This window comes from Pleurodeles waltl, chromosome 1_2 (assembly GCF_031143425.1).
Source record: "Pleurodeles waltl isolate 20211129_DDA chromosome 1_2, aPleWal1.hap1.20221129, whole genome shotgun sequence".
NCBI classification, from domain to species: domain Eukaryota; kingdom Metazoa; phylum Chordata; class Amphibia; order Caudata; family Salamandridae; genus Pleurodeles; species Pleurodeles waltl.
Window position 1 is genome coordinate 65,813,361 of NC_090437.1, and position 26,594 is coordinate 65,839,954.

Genomic DNA, 26,594 nt, shown 5'->3' on the forward strand with positions numbered 1-26,594 from the left:
GGTGAAAAACACGCAGCTCCTTGTGTGCAAGAGCAATCGTTTCATCTCTTTCCCTGCCTGCATCGCTGAAATGAAGCCTCAGTTTCCAGCAGGGGAGAGCACTTTGATAGCTCTTGTTTGCTGGAAGCAGAGTGTTTGCTCTGATTTGACAAGAGCTGTCAAAGCTCACGCCAAGTCAGAGCAGACAGCTATGGGCATCCTGGGACATAGCAGGTGGGCACCCAGGGCATAGCTGGAGCTGACCAGGGGGGTGGTAATCCACTGGGCCATTTCTGGCTCCACAAGCGGGGCTCACGCAGCCCCTCTACAGCCTTTAATTTAGCCCAGAGGAGGTGGTGGTACCCGGGGGTGGGACTCACAATGGAGCCCCTTCATCATGTCATATCAGCCCCGTGAAGGTGGTGGTCCCCGGGGCTATGGGGGAAGCCGTATGGGCCTCCCCATTACAAAAAAACATTTTGCTTCAGGGAGGGGGTGGTCCCCAGGGCATGGAGGGCCGCGCAGCCACAACCTTCATAGTCTAATGTCATCGCCTGGTGAGGGGCTCCGTGCATCCCCTCCTTTTTAAATTCCCCAATGCCCACGGGACCTGTCCAACCCAGGGGCAAAATAAAAGAAAAGGGCGTGAGACCGCCCTATTTTTTAAAAAAATCTTGGAAAAATTCGGCAGATCAGAATCCGGAGATTTTCCGAGATGTGTTTTTTTTTAAAATGTTCAGCCCTGGCAGGACCTGTGAGGGACCACTAGACCAAGGATAGGGGTTTAGGGTGACCCTACCCTGGCCCCTTTTCTTTTTTTTTTAACCTTTATTTGTGGGACTTGGCTGATGCCTAGTCCCAAAATGGCTGCCAACACTTCCTTGTTGAAGTGTTGGCACCCAGTCAGATATCATTATGGGGACAACTGGATCTGCGCAGGATCCGGGGCCCTAGATATCAAAAAAAATTTAACTACTGAACGGACATAAACCAAATTACATAAAGCACATTTTCTGGACACACTTTTTACATTTTGTGTAATACTGTCTAGAGGTTCGGGCTGTAGTATTGTTCAAAATCCCTATGGGAAAATGCATGGGGAAAAAGTGTTTTGGGAGCCCCTGTTTTTCAGCCCCCACTTGACGGATCACCCTGAAACTCTTAAGACAGCAGCTGAACCCACGGAAGAACTTTCGTGAAGATTCGTCAAGCAGCGCCAAAGTTATTGGAAAAACAAAAAATACTCTTCCTATGGAAACTAGGTCCTAACTATAACTATCTTCTGGTGACCGCCAGTAGATAATGTGAGTATATATATATATATATATATATATTTATATATATATATATATGTATGCCACTGAGTTGTTATATTTATGTCTGCGTTTCCATAAGGATTGGCCTTTTTGGTTTGCTTATTACTGGGCAGTTTGACAAATCTTCACAAAACCTTCCAAAAAGTTCCTTTGTTCATGGAACGTATCAGGGTGATCGGTCAAATGGGGGCTGAGACAAAAGGAGAGGGTCGCAAAATGAAAATCCCCATGCAATTTCCATAGGTTTTTCAAAGAGCTAAAATGGCTGAACAGAATTACACCAAACAAGAACAAAATGTTGTGCTGACCATTACAAGACTCAGGAACTTAGGGCCTCATTTACAAGAGGCCTGCACTGCCAGAGCGTCACTTTTTATGGTGCTCCAGTGGAGCAGGCCTCTCATAGCTATGAGGCGACGCAAAGCCACCAACCGTGGGTATACTTGGCCTCGTAGATATAGACTAAGGCAAGGCAGCGCAAAGTACTGCGTTGCCTTACTCTACTTCAAGGAGGTGTTCCCAGGGGAGGTATAACAAATAGAAATATCTTTATATCTCCTTATTGTTCCTCATTCTATGTGTGCAGCATTCTGCAGCACACGTAGAAAGAGGAAAAAGCGTTCATTGATTGTTTTTGTGTAGGAAGGTGCCCCTTCCTGCACAACAACAATTGTGCCAGCAATCAGACACCCTTTCAGCATGGTGCAAGGGTGACTGCGTTGGCACTAGGCAGAGGAGACAGGAATGTTTTATAATTCATTAATATAGGGCATTCCTGCCCTTTCCTTTTGACCAGGGCAGCGCAGCAAAGTGACTTGTTGCACTGCCCTGCAGCAAAAACTAATAAATGAGGCCCTTAGTCTTCTGTCCTGAAAATGTTTTAAAAAAAGATATAAGGGGTAGGGATACGCAGCTCTCCCCTAACCATTGTTGGTGGAGGAGTCCCAGAGGGACCCTTTTTGGGGCCAATTTTTTTTTTTTTAATCTGTGATCCCTTGATACTTCCGCAGGATCACGGAAAAAAATGGTGGCCATTCTTTTGACAAAAATGACCCCCAGGATGAGCCAGGACCCAGGGATCAAAAATTATTTAGATTTGGGCCTGGGACTGTACATTTGCCCCCCTTCCTCGAGCTGAGTACTGTCTCTGGGACCTGATGCCCTGAGGCAACTTTATTAATAAAGGGGAAAAGGCGTGCAGCTCCCTCCCCAAGCCGAATAGGGCCTCAGGGGCCCCCTCCTCGAGGTCTAATGTTTTTATTAAAGGATAAGTGGCATGTGGCCTCTCTCCCCATGCCTAATATAGCCTCAGGAACCCCATTCCTTTGGCCTCCTGTTATTATTAAAGAGGCGAGGCATGCAGCCACCCTCCCAATGCCTATTTTAGGTTTCGGGTACCTCACCCCGAGTCCTGTAACCTAATACCGTGTCTGGAGGAGCCTACCTATGGTACAGTGTTTGCTCCCTGCCTGTCAGAGCATAGGCAGGGAGACTACACTATTCCCACTTGGTGGGAGCAGAAAAGCACCTGCTGGGCAGGGAGGGAATAGGTTTGCTCCCCTGCAGGGAGTAGAAACAAAATCTGTTTGTGCCTGGGAGCAAACAAATAAAGGAGGCCCCCACCAGCATCAAGAAGGGTGCTGGAAGGGGAGCCGATGGGGCAGTGGAAGCCTTGGGCTTTCCACCTTGACCCCTATGGGAGAGTGGATTGGGCTCCCTGTGCTGCCCAAAAAAAGAATTAAAAGGTAGGTTGGGCAGCACGGGAGTAGGCTCCCTGTGCTGCCCATAAAAAATTTAAAATAACAACGCCTATTAAAAGTTTAAAAAACAGGACAGTGCTGGATTGGGCTTCTCATGCTGACTACTAAAAAAAAGCAATGCAGGAATGGGCTCCCAGAGCTTCCTATGGATTTTCTTTTTAAAAAGGCAGCACAGGAGTGGAAGGCATAGCAGTTAATATAAAATTTGCAGAGTAGCTACTCGTTTTATATTCACTTCTTCTGCCGGGGTAGCACCCCATAATACTCTGTGAGGGCTTTGCATATGTATTTTTGGTTTCTTCTGCGGCCTCAAAAAGGGGCTTTGACACAGCCAGTCTATTTTTTAATGTTGTGGGGGAAGGGGGGCTGCAGGAAGTACAGCAGCCCTCTAGCTACATTAAAGAAATACTCTCAGTCTCCTTGGTCATTGAATCCATGACCCCTGGAGGGCTCACATATTTTTTTTAAGCACTCCTTCCTGGACCTGGAGTACAGAGCCGTCTTGTGGTTGGTTCTATAGTTGTATTTTGTAGCTTGAAAATTGTTTAGTGAAAAGCTGGTGATGGGGTCTCAGAGGGCTACTGTCAAGGTCCAAAAACATTTTTTATACCTTTTCCACAAATTTGTGGAGGACCTGCAGCAATTTTGTTTCTTAAAAAAGTGTAGGCTCCCATGCAAGTCTTTAATAAAATCCCCAGGGTGGGCCAGGGCCCGGGTAAGCAGCGTAAGTTATTTCTTTACGGGAGGGGGGCATATGGACACCCGCCCCAAGTCTCTGTGAGGCCCCAGGGCCTCCATCCTCTCGTGCCAATGAGTAAATGATAGTAGAGGACACACAGCACCCCAGCCTTATTAGGCCCCAGGAATCCCTTCATTCAGAACCTACCTGCTCTTCTTGGGAGATAGTAAGCAAGTAGGTTTCTTTTCTCACTTGGTCTTTCTCATCTGGCTCTAAGTAGCAAAGAGCTACCTTTTTGAGTACCTGTATGACTGCCTTGGAGCTATTCTTTACAAGGCCCTAGTTTTAATCCAGGATCTTTTTACCCGGTGTTCTCCTAATAGGGTCACTTATTGTCAAATTTCTGCTAAGACTAGATGATTGTCCTTGTTTAGGGGCCTTTGAAAACTACACTGTTTTGCAGGAAACTGAAAACCAGACTCTCTACATCTTCCAGTTAACTCAGCTACCCCCTTTCCTTCTTTTGGTTATCTGATTCCAAGACTAGAAATAGGACAACATATACCAAGATACAAGTATGATTTAGAAATTAAAGTAATTCATTTATTCATTCATTATGCAACAGTCCATAGGTGACTCTAAAGGGAGCTCTTCTGGATATTCAAACAAGGGAAGAAACAGGAATTGTAAACCTGATAGATACGGTATACCATACCCTCCCCCCCCATTCCATTTTTCAAAGACAGTGCAGAAGCTGTGAGTGTCAGTGAAAGAAGGTGGTGAAATGGAAAACTGCCATATATTGATTATTCTACAATGACATACGGGAGTTCAAGTTTTAAGTTTAAATAGAACACATCTATGAAAATCATGCTGCATGCACAAGCTGCAAAGTAAACCAATGTAGTAAGTAAATTAACAAATGGATGTTATGATAAATGCAATGTGAAAATACATCTGATGAGAGAGTGTCAAATAAACAGTGGGGGCAGGGAGTTTCGACAAAAGTCTAGGATAACTATTTCTACGCGTGGGATTTAAGATAACCCTCGGTCTTTCTGAATGAGCTTCATAACTTTTATGTATATTTATCTTGCATGGCTATCCTGAAAAGTTGCCATGACTGGAATCCCCTCGATATGGGTTGAATACATCTAATTTTAATAGTCTGAAACTGAATTACGAAACTGAATAACACTTTGATACAACATTAAAGTGGTATGATGAAAAAGTCAGCCTAAATGTACAGATAACCTGGAAGCTGTTAGTTCTGTCTAACACATTTGTGCTTGAATATTCCAAAACCTTATAATGGATTCTGGTAGACAATTCAGCAGTGTTAAGATATACAAATTTCTCAGGAGACTCAGTACAGAACTATGGATGTTGTTTGCTAATGTAATGAAGCCACATTTTCAATGTTGCATTGTAATCATTTATAAGGTATAACATTTAAATAAAAGGCTAGAGTACTTCATGACATGCATTCATGACGTTTGTGTGCGAAGGACCAAGAGGACCCATTTTTCTGGCTCTTCTGTAAAGAATTATTCAAGCATTACATATTTTACAGAGCATTGGAGTTCCTTAACCAAAATAAATATCATGCCATGACACTCACAAGAAGAAGTTAGTAAACACTTGATATTTCTGACAGTTTCTAGATAAACAGTATTGGAACTTGTCTAAATAAAGCATCTTTACATAGTCAGTAGCAAACGTTTTGACTTTAAAATCATACTCTTTTTTAAGAATGAGTGAATGTTTTTTATTACACCACTTCGATTCCATTTATATCAAGAGTCGAAAGTAATCTATTATACATAGGGAAACTTTTTTCATGTTAGGGCTAATCACGTAGTATGCACATTATTTCTTCGGAAATTCACACCAGAGAAAAGAAAATTTAAAGAACATCAAATTTAGTACAGAGAAAGTAATGTAGATGTAAAAGTATTGTTAAACAGTCTTTCCGGGAGAAGTTAACTCAGAGATTCAAGGACATGCTGAATGAATTGAAAGTAATTTAGCTATCTTGAAGGTAGTATGCATCAGTTGCAGAGGTGAAAGAGGATGCAGAGGTGAAAGAGTTCCAAAAGGTGGGCATACAGCTGGAAAAGGATTTGTTTTTGGCACATGGGAGATCACATGGGAGATCATTTTGACCCTGGCGGTCCGAGACCGCCAGGGCTAAAATGACGGAAGCACTGCCAACAGGCTGGCGGTGCTTCCTGGCCTATTACGACCGCGGCTTGCAGCGCTGCCCAGGGATTACGAGTCCCCGACCGCCAGCCTTTTTCTGAACCGCCAGGAAAAGGCTGGCGGTACTGGGAGTCGTGGGGCCCAGGCATGGGCAGTGCAGGGGCCCCCATACAGGGCCCCGTGCAGCTTTTCACTGACTGCACCCGTCGCACGGCCGCAACACCGCCGGCTCCATTTGGAGCCGGCTCCCATGTTGTGGCCCACATCCCCGCTGGGCCGGCTTTGTTTCCGCCCGCCGGCCCAGCGGGGATGTCCAAATGGGCACCGCGGTTACAGCTTGGCGGGCGGCAGTAGCCGCCCGCCAAAGTTGTAATGACCACCATTGTCTTTTTTTTAGACAAGAAACACGCAGGAAAGAATATCATTACTTTGAGCGAGAATTATGCTGCTGTGTTATTCATATTCTAATGTACAAAGGCCCTGATTTATACTTGCAGCCGGGGACTCTGACGAGGGCAGGAGCCCTTTAAATTTTCATCGCGCTCCCGCCGTCGCGGGAAGCGCTTGCAGCCGGGGACTCTGACGAGGGCAGGAGCCCTTTAAATTTTCATCGCGCGACGCGCGCGGGCGGCACCCGGGCAAAGCCCGGGCCAAGGGCGGGCCAAGGGCGGGCCCGTCCTTGCCCGTCATTGCCAGGAAGAGGCTGGGCTGGGCCCCCCCTCTTTCATCTGCTTTCCGAGGGCCCTAGCCTATAAAGGAAAGAGAAATACTTACCGGAATTGAGAAGACAAAGGAACTATCGTCCATCTTGACCCGGCCAGTGGCTTCTTTGGGAAACCTTGGGATTCGCCTTCAGCCCCGGTGGGACACCAAGTGTAGGAATATCCCAGGAGCTACCATACGAGGGACAAACAAGTGACAATTTATCCTTTTATCTTTTTATCTTTTCTTTCTTTTACCTTCTTCCTTTTTTAAATTCTAACTTACATTCAAACAGATTGCTACCTGTCGGCAAAGTGTTTTCTATACATTTTACTCTCTGCCTATTCGTTTAATTATCTTAGATAAGCTGGTGCTATTCTGGTGCACACAATTAATTAAGTGTAACTTACCTTATATATAAATACCCCATTTTCCTCATACCGGATTTAGAGTGACATCACATAAAATATGGGGAAAAGGAAGCACTCAAAATTGAGTCACCCCCCAAGCTTAAAAGACAGCACCTCTATTTTAAAATACATTTCAGGGGCCATGGGTATGATTGATGAACAAATTGCCAATGTAGAGGGGAAAATTCTGACATCCAAAGAACACAACACCCAATCTCCAACGGACGTGGTGATAACTGATGACTCTACAAGGTGTAATAATGAAGTACTGAACAGAGATGCAACAGATAAAAATGGATGCATTCAAAATATCTCAGACTCAATTCTCTCATTAGATGACCTTTCACCTGGAGCTAAACGCCAAAGGAAGCCGGCGCCAGAGAAGGCAGACAACACCCCTAAAAAATCTCTTAAGAATGATTTGGTACCCACACTCGATAGAAAGCCCCTAAGGAAGTCATCTCGGAAGAAACTTCCAATTAAACCAGTAGATACGACTAGATCTCTCCTAGCCAACCTCTGTGACCTAATAAATAGCATGAAATCATCATTCGGGGCCAAACTGGATTCCCTGTTGGAACGCCTAAAAGTAGTGGAGTTCAGGGTCGAGGCAGGCATGGGATTTGTAAAGTCCTTACATCCAGAGGCCTTACACGACCCAAAACAAAACCCAAGCCTAATATCGCCAAATTCGGATTTCGAGCGAAATTCTCAATCCATACCCCTAGATAAGGTTAATGACCCACACTCATTCTCAAAGCTCTTGACTAAACCACAGGTACCATTCATATCAGCAAGTACTAGCCATACACACTCTACTCACAAGCCTCTAACCAGTATACAATCATTCCCACCAGTACCAATTACTAATCATAAACAAGTTTCCACATTGCCCAATACTCCTTCACTAACTAGGAAAAATATGCCCCAAACAGACAAAGGAAGGTCCCATTTTATTGAAACAAGACCCCCGAACTCTACATACATACCTAGTGACCATTTACATCTTCCTCCGGAGGCAACTCCATACGTAGTGGTCCTGACAAATGTTCCCCCTATAGGTGACCAACACCGGGAAACGTGGCCGGCATTGAGGAACAAGGCCCTGAATTGGATAGGAACACGACTGGGTCCTGGGGGTGTGGGGGTCCTATTTAACGATATAAAAATGGTAAGAAGAGTCAAGTGGATAGGAAACAGGGATAAAGTAGTGGAAGGAGACTGTGTGGTTCTTTCATTCAAGACCCCAGACTTGGTGCATAGTATCATCTACAAATTAGGTGCTAGACAAGCCACTTGTCAAGGAATTTCACTGCTACCCTTGGGTTTCTTTTATCCAAGATCTCCGGGGCGCAATGTTAGGAATCTACAACCCGTAAATAAACAAATACCAAATACCCTGGACCACAATCCTCTTAGCAATAGATTTCAACCTCTTACAACGCTAGAAGATTTGGGTTGACTAAATAGGAACAGGATAGATTTTCCATATGATCCTGCCCTGGATGTAAATAAAGTAAGGCCTACCGAGAATAGGGGAGACGTATTCCGCGAGAAGGTACTTGATAGGAACTTCATAGATATCCGTTTGAATCAGGGAAACCAACTCCCCACAATAATCTTTACTCAAGATGATGCACCACCCTTACCATCTATAGAGGAGGCGCACCCCCAATCCTATCAATATATGGGAACAACTATACTTTACTGGAATGTGGCAGGCCTAACTAATAAGATCAATAACGATCTTTGGGTGAATTTCACTGGGGATTGTCCTTGTATCTGTCTTCAGGAGACTTGGACATTAAATCCAGTCCACATAAAAGGGTACAAGACATTCCATACACCAGCTGTACAGGCCAATCACGGCAGGCCAAAGGGAGGCCTATGCACATATATCTCAAACAAGGCATGGCTACGTAACCCAAAAATGCAAATCACAAAAACCTATTATCAAATGATTGAATGTAATTTGGATCAGAACACGCACCTAGTACTCATCAACTTCTATAATAATGCAACGCATAGAGAAGTCCCCAAAATTTTAACAGAGATGGGTGAGGACCTGGAGGAAATATGTGCGAGTAACACACGTGAGACTCTTATTATATGGGGGGGCGATTTTAATGTACATCTTTGCAAGGAACCCACAGGAAAGGTGTGTGGTTGGGATACTGAAGACATCGGCGTAGGACCGCACTTTTCACATACCATTTAAGGAGAGGCAATGAATTCAGTGGCCCAAAAACATAATTTGTCTCTTGTAAATGAACTACTTCCCAAAGAACTACAGCTTAAACCATCTTTTAATGGAAGGGGCGCAAATACAGTTATTGACTATATTTTAATGTCAACACATTTTGTTCACTATTTTACTAATTACATAATCCACGACATCGCAATAAGTGACCATTTCCCTCAAAGCCTGGAACTCTCATTAATTCCTGCCACACAGGCCAATGATATTGCACTAGCCCCGTGTAATGGTTATATACTGAGATGGACTCAGACTGACCCTCAGGCATTATTAAAAGATATATTACGTGAACATACCCAAGTGTTCCTTGATTGCCTTAGTGATGACATGGCCCCAGGACAATGTCTAAGTGCTTTCCAACAGATAACCTACGCCGTAAAAAAAGCCCTCACGTCTAGGACAGGAGGGGCAGGGGGCAAGAAAAGGGAAACCGGCTGGTTTGACCACGACTGTACGAAAGCGCACACAAGACTAAAAAAAGCCCTAAGTGCCCCCATAAAATGTCAGACAGAAATACGCACTGGCAGACTGGCATACAAGACAGCCACAAAAAAGAGGAAACTCGCTTTGAGAGGGAAGCTATGGGACAATCTACACAGAGCTAGTCTGACGAAAGACAATGCCCTCTTCTGGAAAATAATAAATACTCCCGTTCTAGGGGACAATAATACCCCTAGAATGGAAATTGCAATCTCGGAAGAGGACTGGATCACGTACTTTTCCAAGATATACTGTCAACCCAATGACAGAGTTCCTCTGGACCTTCCAAAAGTCCCAGACTCAGAGGAAGATCGACACCTAGCAGTATCACCTCAGTTTACCTTAGAGGAGGTAGTAGAAGCTATAAACACTAGCAAAGCCGGGAAAGCGCCAGGGCCCGATGGTGTTCCAATTGACCTATATAAAACCAACACCGACTTTTGGGGCCCTCTATTGACGCAGGTACTGAGGGCCATTAGCACACAAGGCCCACCATCAACATGGCGCCACTCTATCATCATACCCATATACAAAAAGGGGGATCGCCTTAACCCAGCCTGTTATAGGCCAATTTCTCTCCTCGATACATCAGCCAAATTAGCGGGGAGAATAATCCTAAATAGACTCCAAATATGGTCGGAAGAAAATAACATTCTATCCCCAGTGCAGTATGGCTTCCGCACAGGACTAGGTACAGTGGAACAGGCTCTGAACTTAACTATCCTAGTGGGGAAGTATACGAAGACCAGAGAGGGCAATTTGCACCTGGCCTTTATAGATTTGTCCTCAGCATTTGACTGTGTTTTGCATGAAAAGTTATGGGATATCCTAATAAGCATGGGGGTCGAACTAACGATAGTCCATTTCATAAGAGATCTGTATACTGGGTGCAGAGCAAGTGTAAGGTACGGGATGAGAGGGGAATGCACTAAGGTGGTCATTCTGACCCTGGCGGTCTTTGACCGCCAGGGCGGAGGACCGCGGGAGCACCGCCGACAGGCCGGCGGTGCTCCAATGGGGATTCCGACCGCGGCGGTAAAGCCGCGGTCGGACCGGCACCACTGGCGGGGTCCCGCCAGTGTACCGCGGCCCCATTGAATCCTCCGCGGCGGCGCAGCTTGCTGCACCGCCGCGGGGATTCCGACCCCCCCTACCGCCATCCAGATCCCGGCGGTCGGACCGCCGAGATCCGGATGGCGGTAGGGGGGGTCGCGGGGCCCCTGGGGGCCCCTGCAGTGCCCATGCCACTGGCATGGGCATTGCAGGGGCCCCCGTAAGAGGGCCCCTACATGTATTTCACTGTCTGCTGCGCAGACAGTGAAATACGCGACGGGTGCAACTGCACCCGTCGCACAGCTTCCACTCCGCCGGCTCGATTCCGAGCCGGCTTCATCGTGGAAGCCTCTTTCCCGCTGGGCTGGCTGGCGGTCTGAAGGCGACCGCCCGCCAGCCCAGCGGGAAAGTCAGAATTACCGCCGCGGTCTTTCGACCGCGGAACGGTAACCTGACGGCGGGACTTTGGCGGGCGGCCTCCGCCGCCCGCCAAGGTCAGAATGAGGGCCTAAGTCTTTTGGCATATACAGAGGGGTGCGCCAAGGCTGTGTTCTCGCACCACTTCTATTTTCACTATACATAAACAATCTAGAAAGTGAATTGATAAGCAATTGTAAAGACCTTCCACAAATAGGCAATCGCCCCGTCCCTGCACTCCTTTACGCAGATGATGCAGTACTCATGGCCAGGACACCGCTAGCCCTCCAGAAACTCCTAACTACTTGTATAAATTACATGACAGCCCTGGGCCTCACAGTCAACCGTTCGAAAACGTTCATAATGAACTGTGGCAGGAAACTGAGCAAGTCCTATAAAATCACTATTCACGAGGACAAGGTGAAGATAGCTCCCACCTTCTCATATTTGGGCATAATGTTCGACAAACAGGCCACTTGGGCACACTGCGTGAAAACAAAAAAAGACCAGATTATTAAAACAACGGCGGCCTTGAAGATTTTTTCCAAAAAACTAGGGGGGATCTCCCCGTCAAATATGGTAAAAATCTACAAGGCCAAATGTATCCCGGCGGCTACTTATGGAGCATGTATCTGGGGGTATATGAACTGCCATGCGATTCAGTTGGTGGAAAATGACTTCCTGAGATACCTGCTAATGGCACCAAATAGCACGTCATCATATATTAGCCATTCGGAACTAGGGGTCCACTTTGTAACTGATCTAATTAAGATACAGCCTCTATTATTATGGCATAAAGTGTGGACCTCTGAGCATACCGGATTAAACCAGGCCATACTATCCGACTGCATGAATCTAACACACTCGCTTAGAGTCCCCTGGCTAAGATATATTATGACCTTTTTTAAAAATATGGGCTGCGAAGCATATTACCAAAACCCACAATCACTGGGAAAAATAACCAGGAGAGATTTGAGGGCTCTGACTTTGAAGTACTTGGATGAACAGAGATGGGAAGTGGAATCAAAAAAATCTACTGTAATGTCTAACCAACTAATTCTGTCGACGGATGCAGTCCAGCCCTACTTAGTAAGCGTGGCAAATCCCCGACATCGATTTGTTCTTACAAGATTCCGCTTAAATAACTTCCATCGACTAGTAACCTTTCCGATTATGTGCGACTGGAGTACAGTCTTAAGAGTATGTCCATGTGATGCAAAATCTCCCCAATCTACAATGCATGTGGTCCTCTTTTGTAAATTTTATTATATCCCAAGAAAACGTATTTTATTGCCTTTTTTAAGATCGACTAATTTGCGTCAGTGCCGCGACGCGTATTTTAGCTTACAGATTTTATCCTCTAATGAAATGTGTGCAATTTTAGCAAACTTTTTAAGGAAAAAGGAAGTCTATGGGCATACTGAACTAATTTTATTTGAAAAATTTGGAATTTCCGGTAAACTCCTCACTTTCCAGAAAATACTGTAATTGATCTTGATTTTGCACTGATGTAAATTTATCAAGTTTTATATATCTGTCCTTGATGATTTAACGATGTGTTTTATTATCTTCCCTATTTATTTATAATTTTTTCTATTTTTTACATATTTATCAATGTACTATTACTTGATACTTTTATGGCCTGCTGAAAGCCGAATAAAGTCTGTTTGATGATGATGATGATACTTTTTTTGTGTAAAACTTCACTAATGCAGTTTTGCACCAAAAAGTTTAGCACCGGCTTGCACAATTTCTGTGCACCAGCTAGGCACCATATTTATGGAACTGTGCAAGCCGGTGCAAAAGGTGGGCTAGGGTAAAAAAAACAAATGACGTTAGTCAGGTGGGGCTGGCACTATGGAACAAGGGGGCTTTGCACCAAAAAATGACGTTAGGCAGGTTAGAGTAGAAAAAAATGACTCTAACCTGCCTTGAGTCATTTTCTGATGCAAAACCATCCATACCACATGACTCCTGTCTTAGAAAAGACAGGAGTCATGCCCACCACCCCAATGGCCAGCACAGGGGACCAGGGTCCCCTGGGAATGGCCAGTGCACCCAGTGCCATGTAGGGGGGCCCATTTCAGGGCCCCCAATGGCACTTTGAAAAATAAAATGCAATACTTACCTGTACTTACCTGGGATGGGGTACCCCATCCTCCGCAGTCCCTCTGGTGTCAGGGGGTGTCCCTGAGGCCTGGGGAGGGCACCTGTGGGCTTATTCCATGGTGTTCCACCATGGAAATAGGCCCACAGGTCCCTTAACGCCTGCCCTGACCCAGGCATTAAAAAATGGGGCAAAGCAAGATTTGCACCATTTTTTGACCACTTCTCCCTCCCTTGAACCATTTTTGCACGGGAGTATAAATATGGCATTAAGGCCACAGAGTCATTTTTTGCACGGGAACGCATACCTTGCATCTCATTAAGAAAATGGCTTTAACTCCATAAATTTGGCGCTAAGCGGGTCTAGCGCTAAAGTAAAATTATGGAACTAGTTTTGCACCGAATTAGAGTAAAAAAAAATGAGGCTAATTTGGTGCAAACAGAGTATAAATCTGCCCCAAAGTGTGTAGGTGGTGTGAATGTTTATTATTATTAATAATAGAAAGTAAATATACAACGGCATCGTATAGCAACAGAAGTTGTTACTTATTGGCCAGTGGTCTATCTCTACCAGTAATCACTTGCCTAGGTCCCTAAAAGATTATATTTATTGCTATAGAATATAATTATTGTTAGCTAGCTTAATCACATACTTAATCACATTATTAGGGTAGTCCACATAGAATTTTGCCTACTCAGCCTACACAAAACATACAGTTTGGCATTTGAAGATTGTAAAAGTATTTCTCTGAATGTTCTGTTCCATAGCACATCATGTTAGAATGCCATATTCTGAACCCAAACTACTTAACATCACAAAATTGTTCAAAAGCATTATTTAGGGATTTGTATAGAAAAGTACACACAATTTAACAATGGACTACTACCATATCTCCCAGACCTGCTGACATCCACTGATCCCTGGATAATACATCACCAACTATTTTCCCTTGAACATTTCTTATTAACAGCAGGATCTTCTGTTAGCAGTGCACCAAGACATGCCTCTAAGCAGGCAACCAAAGAGATCAAGAACATAGGAAGGGATACAGACGTTACCTCTGGATAAGACTCTACCTGCAATCCTCATGTTGGCTTATCCTTGTTACATCTCAGCCTTGGTACCCAATACCTATGATTAATACTACTTGCTCCTTACCTAGGCCTACACAGTGTGGATGATATCTTGACTATAATGTTGTGCACTGTACTTTGACTTCTCCTCACTCCCTCAGTTGCTTGTAATAACCTTATAATCCATGTGTAAATAACTGATGTATATTGTATTGAAGTATTTTGTAGTTTCACATTATTTCTGTTTAATCTAGTCCCAAACAAGTGAATAAATGCATGCATACTACTTAATGTCATGACAACCAATAAATATGCTAATGAAAATTGAGAGCCTAAAATATGATTCTTATGTGACAGGTGGTCCTGCTGATGGGAAGCTTATGCCAGGTGATCAGATCCTTAAGATACACAATGAAGCTGTGGAAGACATGTTAGTTGAACAAGCAGTGGATATCATCAGGTATTGTTCTGAGCGTTTCACTACTGATCATACTCTTAGATGCTAAAGATTATTACACATCTATACTCAACATGAAATAATTTGATCCCCATAGTTGAGAGTGATGTATTGGGCACCTTAAAACAATGTAAATGTTACATGTGAAATGCACTGTATTGTTAGATAATCTCCTAAAGTAGTTGACACCCTGCCATCATTACGAAGCACATCTGGCAATATATTGGATTCATCAATTTGGAGTTGCCAGCCTATGAGCTAAGTTTTTATAATTTCTCTAGCAGTTTCTGCTTCTTTTTAAAAATAAAAAAGCTTTCTTACATTATAAGATAATTCTTTTTGATTTCTGGAGTTATGTATATTTTTAAAATCAATAGGCAATCATTATTCACTTTGCTAACTTATTAAGAAACTATGAAGCAACAAACTACATGTTATTCTTCAGATTACCCATATTGTTATATTAAATGTGCCATCATATTTTGTATTGGATATTATATTGTTTTTTTTTAAATGTATTTAATTTACTTCAAGGAAAGGAACTAAAGGTCTGAATTCTTATAGGGGCCACACTTCAATCCACTTTTAACTATGGGAAGGCAGGGTGTGGCTTGCTAGCTGACGATTGCAGATGCTGGGACTTGTTGCTCCCGGCCGGCAAACCTAGATGGAGGCTGACCGATGGATAGCTTCCTGGTGTGGCGCTGCCCACCCTGGCAGTTACATCTTGGTGACCCAATCTACAAGATGGCAATTGAGACCTGAAGAGGCTGCCCTCCAATGGCCCGGCTGGTCTGCATTGCAGAAACAATGCAGCCCCTGTAACCACCAGAATATTGTGTGTGTGCATCGGCCTCCTGTGGGCTCTTGACTATGACCCGAGAGTGGCCTGGGCTGGTTTGAGGTGGGAGACACCCAGGCTGCCGCTCTCAGCATCTTGTGGAGCGAGACACCTCAGGCCTACATCGGGCCCAGTGACAGAAATTGTGCTGGGGGTGACTGTGGATTGGCTGGATGTCCCCCCACGATGTTGGTGGTGACTGGGGGTCCTGGGGGTAGCTGAGGGATTGCAGTGCCTGAAAGTTACCCGTGTAGGAGTGTGCAAAGGCTTGTGCTGGATTGTTTCCTCTGTAAGAGTGCAACGCTCACAATGCCCCTGCCTGAACTTTGGAGCACCTCCAGATTGAGGGAACTGAGGAGGCCCCCTGGAGAGGCAGGAAGAGCTGTGGGACCCCTAACTGTACGGCCTCTGCACTGAGGGCTGGGGGACATGGATAATCCCCTGCCTCCCCCTGGATGCAGCTTTTGAGGTGAGGTTTGCTCAATAATGACCCAGCATGGAATTGGAGGATGGGGTCCTGACCCTGATGGGGTGTAGTCCTTCCCCATGTGAGGGCATCGCCTTTGCCCCAGGAGATAGTCCTCCCCTGCTCTAGATAACGGGACGTTGATAACGACTGCTCACCTGGGGACCTTTTGCACTGAGTGTTCTGGCAGGTCGCATGCTGTTTCGCATGGTGTGTTCCAGAAGGTTCATTTGACCTCATCTTCTCGCAGAGGTATTTGGGAGGGATTTGGTGGCATTGGCTTGCACCATTAGCTGACTTTGCGGAGTGGCTATTTCTTGCTTGGTGCTACAAAAATCTACTGGGGCCCTTGGGGCTATGTGACTGCTTCTCTCTCTGGGGAAAAGTATTTTAAACATGTCCGAGTTCAACTTGTACATGTGTGGAGCTAGCGGACCCTAACCCAACTGCAGGGCTAGACCATATCCTCCCTGTGGGGAAGCTGAGGGCAAGGCGTGCACCCTGGCTCAGAGAAATCTTCCCAACCCCCCCTTGTGAAGACTGAGGGGCCTGAACTCCCAGAGAACTATATACATCTCCATCTAGACATGATAATTGCTGCCATAGCAGACACTAAGAACACCCTCAAACAAGACATTAGTGCGGTGTCTGTGGGCTTGGGCCTCCTGCAGGCTGAGCACTGCAAGTTGACTGACAGGGTTAAGGAGGTGGAGACCTCAGTAGGCGAATTGCAGCCAGACCACCAAATGCTGACTCGCTAGATGGCAGACTTGACCTACTCAGTACGCATCATGGAGCATTGGGTGGAGGACATAGGTTGCTCCACTACAAGGACAGGGATATCATACTACAAAAGGCAGGTACTGAGGCCCCTTTTACAGAGGACAATAGTAAAGTGTCGGTATTCCCCTACTTAACAGCTGCTGTCCAAGCCAGTAGGCTTCCTTCTTAGAGGTCAAGAAGGCCCTCGGTAGCAAGGGTTTGCAATACTCTTTGATGTTCCCTGCCAATCTCAGAATAATCTTGGGTGGTACTACACATTTCTGTGATGATCCAAGTACAGCTTTGGACTGGTTGGAGGCCTATTGAGCTGGGTCGACAATCCCAAAGGCCTAGCCCAAGATGGGAGCACTTAGATGTAGGCCCAGGAAACACTTACATGGCAGGTCGCTGAAGAAACCGTCCCCATTGGAGAATGACCAGGAGAGCGCGGCCATACTCTGGACTGTGGCCCAGATAGTGATGATGCATAGGTCTGATTCAGAGACTGGTACCTCTTCGGAACACAGGTCCGTGGCCTCAGAAACGGAGGCTCCCCTGGTGGATGGGACTGGCCTGCCAGTGACCCCGCAGTCTGTGGACGACCTGATCTGATGATATGTGTCCCTGAAATTATAACATGTTGTTGGCTGTGGCTTGGGGGCGGCACCCCTGTGCTGGAGGTTGGGGATGTATGCATATCTAGTTTCTGTTGTATATGCTGCAGCCCGGGCTTGAGGGTATTCTGGAAGCTGGGTATAGGCTGGGTAATGTTTCCTGACAATAAATGAGAACTGGAACAAAGCAGGATTGGCTTAGCCTAGCCACTATAGACTACCTCTCCAGGATTAGCCCCTACCAGGAGACTGGAGAAGGCGTTCTACAGACCATGTTTTCACTTTTCAAGTTTGGGTGGCCGAATGTTGCTGGGCTGCTCTTGGGATGAGGGTTCACAGTTGGGGTTATCATTGTTTGTCTCAGGGATTGCATTTCATACTGCTGTGGGACATCTGGACATGGGGGGGTCTGGGTGGAAGGCATGGGACATACACACTATTTGATTAGATGCCGTATTTGTGACATACATTAACTTTCCTGTCATGAGATATCTAGGGGATGGGTTTGGCTTCTAAGCGTGATAACATCCATAGGTACTTGCGGAGACAGGAGGTGCAGGTGGTTATGCTGGAATAACTCACCTTCATGGGGGGGAGATGCACCATCTGGGAATTTTAGACTCTTTCTGGCACCCGGTTCCTGGGCCAGTTGTATGCTAACTCATATTCCACCTATGCCAGGGGGGTGCTCATTTGGTTTAGGGCTGGAACACCCTTTGAACTTGCCCACTCCTCCATTGACAAAGAGAGGCGTTGTCTCCTGATTAAGGGTAAACTGTTGGGCAGGGATATCACCTTAGGGAGTATTCATGCTCCAAACCAAGAACAGGTAGCTTTCTTCCAGTCCCTCCTGTCTCCTCTAGCGCCTTTGGTAGCTGACGACCTCTTACTGGAGGGGATTTTCATTGTGTGGCAGATGTTATGCTTGACTATTCCACCCTTGCCCCGCACATTGGCTCACACAACAGAAGAGGACCTCCGGGACTGGCTGGATCACTGGTAACTGTCCGATACCTGGAGAAACGAGCATGGGCTGACGCAGGATTCCTCTTACTATTCCCACATCTACCACCTTCACACTAGGTTGGATAAGTTTGTATGTTCAAAAAGGCTTAGCCAGTATGTATTTGGGGCTTTCCCTCTCAGACCACAGCTCGCTCCTATTAGGCTTTCAGCCGGTTGAGGAGCACCAGGGGGTCCCTACGGGGTGATCTCACCCGCTGTCCCTGAAATACATTTGTTTCTGTGAATCACTGGGATAGGCTATTACAGGGTATTTTGATCTTAATCCCAGTTCTGTGACCTCTGGCCTAGTTGAGTGGGAAGCCTTTAATCTGGTGGTACGTAGTCACTGTCTAGGTCACTCGGTTAGAATTCCGCAGGAACTAGATGGGGAGCTTTGGTCACTAGATGGTAGGTTGCACTAGTTGGGTAATGCTCTGGGGACAGATGAGGCTGTGTTAACCAGACTTCGGGAGTTTCGGGAACAATATAATATTATTTTAGAACACTCCTGGTGTCACGATTATAAAAATTGTATTGTTAGAACACATGATGATGAGGGAAGGCTGTGTAGGCTCTTGGCTTGGCTTGTTAAACCTGAATCCCATGGGACCCCCATCACACAGATCCTAACAGGGAGATGGCATGTCACTTTATTTCCCCAAGGCCATGAATACATTATGAATCCCTGTACAGGCGTCCAGAGCCTTCTTCACTGGGGTTCCAGGCTGCCTTCCTGGACTGACTTCCGTTGCAAGGGCTTGCCCCTAAGGCCAATGTTACACTTGACTATTCCACCCCCTTGCCCAGGGCACTGGCTCACACGATGGCAGGGGGCCTCCAGGACTGGCAGGATCCCTGGGGGATATCCAATACCTGGAGACCCCAGCCTGGTGTGATGCAGGATTCCTCTTACTGTTCCCACATCTACCAACTTCACACTAGGTTGGATACGTTTGTATGCTCAAACAGGCTTAGTCAGTTTGTATATGGGGTGTACCCTCTCAGACCACAGCCTGCTGCTATAGGGCTTTCAGCCGGTTGAGGAGCACATGGGGATCCCTACGTGGCAACTTCATCCACTGTCCCTGAAAGACATTTTTTTCTGTGAGTCATTGGGAGAGGCTATTTCAGGATATTTCTATCTGAACCACAGTTCTGCGTCCTCTTGCCTAGTTCAGTGGGAAGTCTTTAAGGTGGTGGTGCATGTTCACTGTCTAGGTCACTCGATTAGTGTTCAGCTGGAACTGGATGGGGAGCTTTGGTCGGTGGATGGTAGGTTGCGCAGGTTGGATAATGCTCTGGGGGCAGATGAGGCTGCGTGAACTAGACTTCAGGAGTTTTGAGAACAATATATTATTTAAGAACACTCCTGGTGTCACGATTATAGAGCTTTACTCAACATTTGCGGCAACCTTGGCCCCGCGGCTGGAGTCACTCTATACCGAGTCTCTATGGCTGGGAGCACTACCTAAGTCCTTCTGGAATGGAATTATGAATCCGCCTCCCAAGGCCAAACCTCAGGCAGCCTATACCTCAGTGTTCTGTCCCTTATCCATGCCTAAAATGGATTTCAAAATCCATAACAAGGTCCAGGCCCTCCGACTACTCACCCATATGCCTGCACTGCTAAAGCAACCAGAACGGGTTAATTCTACCCTGAAGTACTTCTCTTAGTCTTCAAAGACTGTATCATGCCCTTTATCACTCAGATGTGCAGTCTCGAATGAGGGCTGCGCTCATGTCGGTGAACCTTGAAAAGGCCTTCAACTCAGCAATGTGGGACTTTCTGTTTGTAGTCATGCAGCGGATGAGACTGGGAAAGTGTTGGACAAATTGGGTTAAACTGCTTTATTCTATTCCGACCACATGGGTCAGAACAGACACTACAATTTTCCTGCAATATAATGTATTCAGAGGCACCAGAAAAGAATTCCCCTTATTCCCCCTTGTATTTGTCTTAGCCATTGAGCCACTGGCAGAGCTCTTCCGACAGGAAGGGGTGGGCAGTGGCCTGGTAGTGGAGGGCTGGGAACATATTATCTCTATTTATTCAGATTGTAATTGTTTTTGTAATTGTATTTATACAGCCCTTACTACCCCTGATGAGGTGTCAAAGCACTGTTTGGTGAGTAGCACACTACTGGGGAAACCAAGAAAGTTAGTGGTGGATCAGTGTAGGGAAATATGAGTTAATTTGTGTGATAGGCATGTGAGCCTTTTGATTGGACTGAATAGACAAATGAAGGGATAGACGAGGAAAGAATCTAAAAAGTGTTAATTGGGAGATCATAGTAGTAAGATATGGTTTGTGATGATTAAAAGGAGAGATAAAGGAGGGAAGAGTCTGTAGAAAGGGATTAGGGGGATCATAGTAGTAAAATGAGGTTTGGGATGAGTCAAAGGAGAGATACACAAGGGAAGAATTTAGAAGGGTTATTTGGGAGACGATAGTAGTAAAATGAGGTTTGAGGTGTGCCAGGAGGGAGAGAGGAGTGAACAGTCTAGAAAGGGTTATTTTGGAGATCATAGTAGTAGAATGAGGTTTGGGATGAGTCAGAGATTGGAGATAGAGGATAAGCTGCGAGAGATAATGGGGTGAGACAGAGTAGTGCATTGAAGAGAGTGAATTTTTAGGATTTTTGTATATTTGTTTTCTTCTTCTATCGTAGGAGTAAGGTCATAGCTTATATAGATACATGAGTACATAGAAGGGGTATATATGTATAAGGGAGATAATATATTGAGATTTAAAGTTGTATTGTATAAATGCAGACTTTCAAGTGTTGCAGTACTTGCAGGTAATCTATTTGTGCAGTTTTTATAGCTCGATGTTTTTTTTAATGTTTTATCTTTTCCTCAATATTTCAATAGTGAAGTGCCTATAGACAAATAGTTATGATAATGTTTACCTATTGTGCTAGATAAATAAAGAGGAGACATATAAGCATCTAATCAAACAACTTAGATACAAAACTAAGCAATAATCTATAAACATGTTAAGCATAGAATAATACATATGAATATATTTAACCATAAGTAATAACCTTTGTTAAGGAGACCTAAAGAGTATCTATATGTGTTAAAAACCATAGTTAATATAAATATTTGTACAAAGAAAATGCATATCTAGAAATAGGCATAATCAAATTATAAATGTTTACATACACAGGGATATGCTGTACATTATTGTTTGAGTAGAATGGATATGTAGGAAAGAGCCAACTCTTGTGTGGTCTTCTGAAGATAAGAGAGTTTCCAGTGGATCTGATTTTTGGGGGTAATGAATTCCATAGTTCAGCTGCTTGAAGAGAGCAAGATGTACCACCTGTTGCCTTTTTCTTGTATGGTGGGATTCTGAGGTGAGGTGGCAATCTTGGGCAGAGGTTCCTTTGTTGAATGTATTTGGTGATTTTATTCCTGATGAAAAACGGTCCTGTTCCACGTATTGCTTTGTGGGTGATACAAAGTAGCTTGAATGTGGATCTTCTGGCAACCGGCAATCAATGTAGGACCCTCAACGCATGGGAGATGTGCGCTGGTGGCTTTACATGTAGGAGTCGTCCTGGCATCAGAGTTCTGAATCTGTTGTAGTCTTTTCATAATTGATAGAGATGATCCTTGGTAGAAGCCATTGGCGTAATTCAGGTGAGTCAGTACAAGAGAGATAGTAGCTTGGACCTTGTGTGGAAATCTCAGGTAGGGGAAGATGCGCCACAGAGTTTTAATGGTGATGAAGCTTGATCTTGCTAATTTGTCCACTTGGGCATTCATTGTTAACTTGGAGTCCATGGTAATTCCAAGGTTTCTTATTTCCTTAGATACTTAGGAGGTGGTCCGGATCATCAGACTAGGGGCAGAATGGGTCATAATTCTCCCAGTCACCACATGTGAGTATTTCTGTTTTGGAAGCATTCAGTTTTAGATGGCACCATGTCATCCACTGATCAACGACTCTGAGGCAACTGAAGACTTATGAGTTTCCAATGTCTTTGAGGCTTTCCAGTTTATGGAGTATTAGTGTGTCATCTGCATGGTTGTAGCATGTTAGCTGAAATTTATTGATCATTGGCGGTAATGACTTCATGTAGATGTTGAAAAGCATCGGTGAGATGATTGAGCCTTGAGGAATCCATGCTTTTGTCAAGTTTGGTTTGGATGAGAAATGTTGAGTACGGATGAGATTTGTTTTGTTTTGAAGGTAGGATGTTATCCAGTTGAGAGCATTCACTTTTCTGCCGGGTTTGTAGAGTCTGTGTATTTGGGTCTCATGGTCAACAAGGCAGCTGAGAGATCCAAGAGAAGCAGTGCAGCAACCCCATTGCAATCTACTGTGTTTTTAAGATCATCCCATATAGCAATGAGGGAAGATTCTCTGCCTCTTACTGGGTGGAATCCAGTTTGGTAGTCGGAAAGTAAGGAGTTATCTTCAATTCATTGTGAGATCTGGGCGAATGTTGCTCTTTCTATCAGTTCGCCCAGGAAGGGTCAATTTGTAATTGGTCTGTAGTTGTTGGGGTCAAGCGGGTTATTGATGCTTCTTACTGGACTGGTGGGGCGGCAGAGGTAAATAAAATAATGTTCTTGAAAATGTGTGGTGGCAAGGGTCAGAAGGGCAGCCAGAAAGCCTTCTTGCTTTGACCAGATCCATAAATCTACTTTGTGATATTTGTTTGAAGGAATGCAGAGTCTGGAATAGTTTATTCTTGGACGGGATTTTTGGAAATGGGTCGGTGCTGGAAGTTTTCCTATGTTTTAAATAGGAGTCCAACGTGTCTGCTTTGGTTGTGTAATGATTTGCCGGTTTGTCTGTGAATTTTTGAGTAATGGTATCAGTTCCTTCTGTGCATTTAGGTTTAAGAAATTGGGTGAGAATTTTATAAAATTCTTTCTTTGTGCATTTAGCATTTTGAATTCCACCTGAATAGTACCTTTTTTAGATTTTTTGATTGTTTTGTAGGTGAAGTTTGTCTTGATCGCTGTTTGTTTTGAGCCAGGTTTATTACATTCTTCTGATTTGTTGTTTTATCTTTTTTAGTTCTGTAAGTCTCCAAGGTGCATGTTTTCTTTTCTCCTGTTTTGTTGTTCATAGTGGTATCAGGATATTGAAATCTTCCTGTAACCACTCATAAAGTCTTCAATTACCTAATGTTTTATCTGCACAATTGCCCTGAGCATGATGGGGCTGCAATGCACATTCTGGGGGAATTTGAGACACTTTCTGGCCCCCCAGTCAATAAAACCCAAGACTTGCCTGTTCCCAATGTCACGTAGTGCCCAGCAGCCGCTGGGTATTCCAAAGGACTTGACCTGATCCCCCACATCTTTTCAGTATCTGGGTATTCAGATGTTCCATTCTGTGGAATATTTGTAAGAAGGTAATCTGTGGACTGCCCTTAGATACCTTAGAACCTGTGTCCCCTTTTGGCGATCTTTTAGGCTGCCTATTATGTCGAAGATATCAATGTCCAAGATGATTATGCCACTGAGATTGCTTTGCTTTTTTAGTAATCTCTGGCTGGGGTATCAGCTTCTTGATTTTGGCAACTAGACGCTCTGCTTATGGAGTTGATATGTGATGGAGGCTGTCACTGAGTATCTCTGGAGATCCCCTGCTGCCCCCAGACGAGGAAGGGCTGGGTGCCCCAGATTTTGAGCTCCATGTTTTAGCAGCACAATTCCAAAGAGTCGCTCAGTGCCTTAATGGGGCTCACCAGGAGCAGTTGAGCCCACTAGGGTTGTCTCAGCACCAGGGAGTGCTACTGCTGAAGCTTCTTTGTCCAGCGATAATGATTTCCCATCTGAGGGTATTTATTGTTGGTGATGGCCTTGGATTGTAGGCGGAGCTGTGTGCTGAAGACCCCCTTTTGTGCCCCTGAACTGCCGTTGGTGGGTATCCCACATGGAGACCCTCTTTCGTTTGTCTACGGATGTACAATTATCGGCCTAGACAGATGCTGGATTGGTGACAATGTGTGACTGTTACCAGTAGGGCACCCTGCTCCTGTTGGATGAATTGGTGGCCCAATATGATCTACCCCTAGCAAAATTTCGAACATATGAAGTGCTGGCATGCACCTTCAGGGACTTGTGGTCGGGAGGTCAGGAGGAACCAGTGGCACATCCAGTGCTGCAATTGTTGGTTTCCATGGACACTGCATGGCATTTGGTGAAGTGGTTTCACAGGTCGCTGTCCGAGATGGCCCGGAAAATTTTGTTGGTATTTAGACGTCAGTGGGGAAAGATACTGGGACTGTATTTTACAGATCCAGAGTGGCACAGGGTTCTGACGTACCCCAAGAAGGTCTTCAGAAATATTAGGTTGAAATGTACTCAATTTAGTTATGTCCACATGGCATACACTATGCCCACAGACTCCAGGTCACCTGTGGCAGGGAACCACATGGCTGCCCTAAATGTGGGCCTCTGGATGCGGATTTCTGCCACATGACCTGGAGCTGCCCTCATTTATGACCATTCTGGGAGACAGTGATACGCATGCTAAATACCACAGTGGGCCGCACCCTTGCTTGCACTTTGGAGGTTTGTTTATTGGGGTTGTTTCCTTGGCCTAGGACGCTGAAAGGAAGCTCTAGGTTTCTAGATTTGGCTCTGGTGCTGGCCAGAGACAGATCGCAATGCACTGGAAGTCCATGGTGGAGCCCGGAAGTGGGGGACATGGGTGAAGGATGTCACTGTGTGGGCAAGGGCCGAGGAGAGGGCCCTTCTTAGGAAGGATTCCCAGGGAGTGCAGAGATGACCAATTGTAGGGTTGTGGACTGAGGTTTTTAGGTAATGGGAGTGCCTAGAGGGAGACCCAGAGCAGGGACCTGAGGGACAGGTTGGATCAACTGGGGGGGGGACAGTAATGCCTTTTCAGGTGACACTGATGAGGAAGGGCGTATGCACTAGGAGAGACTGATTGCTGTGCCCTCTGGTTGGGCCACTATCCCCCTCTTTCAATAGACCAGCTGGGCATATGCCCGTGTACCCTCCACTGCCGGATTCCTACCTATTGTTTGCCCTGCCAAAGGCCCCCCAATTGTGCACAGAGTGGCTCTCTGACTGCCTCCCATTTTTGGGGCTTTAGGTTTTTAGTATTAGCTCACTTGAGCGATCCCTGAGATAGTTTGATTGTTTTCTTTTCTAGGTTTTACATGTTTGCTTCCCTGATTCCCCTTTATCGTGTTCCTACAAATTAAAACTGAAGCTTGGAATAGACAATCACGATCATTGAGCATTGCATCATTAGAGTTTCATTCATGGTTTTCAAGGGGCACTGAGGGAAGAGGGGTGGAGGGACAGGTTTAGAATACTGCATTTGTGTTGGACCGTCCTGTTGTGCCCCACTCCCACTGTGGGACTGCTATGCTGTTATTTCTTACCCTTGTCCCGAACGGTGAGTTGCCTCCAGTGGATATGCATATTTGATCACTTTTAGTAATATTATCGACTTTCACAGTCATCCCATGTTCCTGTTGGTGATGCTTTTATTCTGACCTCTTTTCGTTTTCATGGATTGTATATTATAAATGCCTATAAACATATGTTTTTTTAAAACTATAGAAAGGTAATTCAAACTACAAATTGGCTTCCTCCGGAATGCACCTTAATTATTTAAAATTTCACGTTCTAGCCTAGCTACGTCTGAAACCGAAACATCAAAGCATTTAGCCATCTTTTGGTGAGCTGTTCTTAATTTGAAATTGAGTTAATGGCGAGATCGGCCATTGCAAATGAAAATAAATTGATAGAAAATGTATCTTCAAAAGCAAATCTGTGACAACAGCAGTAGACCAAAGTCAACATTGGGAGATGAAGTGCTGATTTCAACCAACGGTGCATGCTTTTGACATTTGCTTCTAGAAGCATACATTTTCTGACTTGCACACTAAGGGCTTTATTCACAAAAGGCATTTTGAAGTACATAAAGTAGTACTCTAGTAGTACTACTTTACATACAAAAAAAATGCAATTCACAAGCCTATGGTCGGATAGCTCCACCTCTTATATCTTT

General features: G+C 45.0%; 1 protein-coding gene across 1 annotated transcript in view; it reads left to right on the forward strand.

Moving 5' to 3' along the window:
• Positions 1-26,594, forward strand: part of FRMPD1 (FERM and PDZ domain containing 1) — a 1,007,848-nt gene that overhangs the window by 517,043 nt on the left and 464,211 nt on the right. The window contains exon 4 of the mRNA XM_069205792.1: positions 14,793-14,895. Coding sequence (XP_069061893.1) covers positions 14,793-14,895 — 103 coding nt within the window. The remainder of the gene's footprint in view (positions 1-14,792; positions 14,896-26,594) is intronic.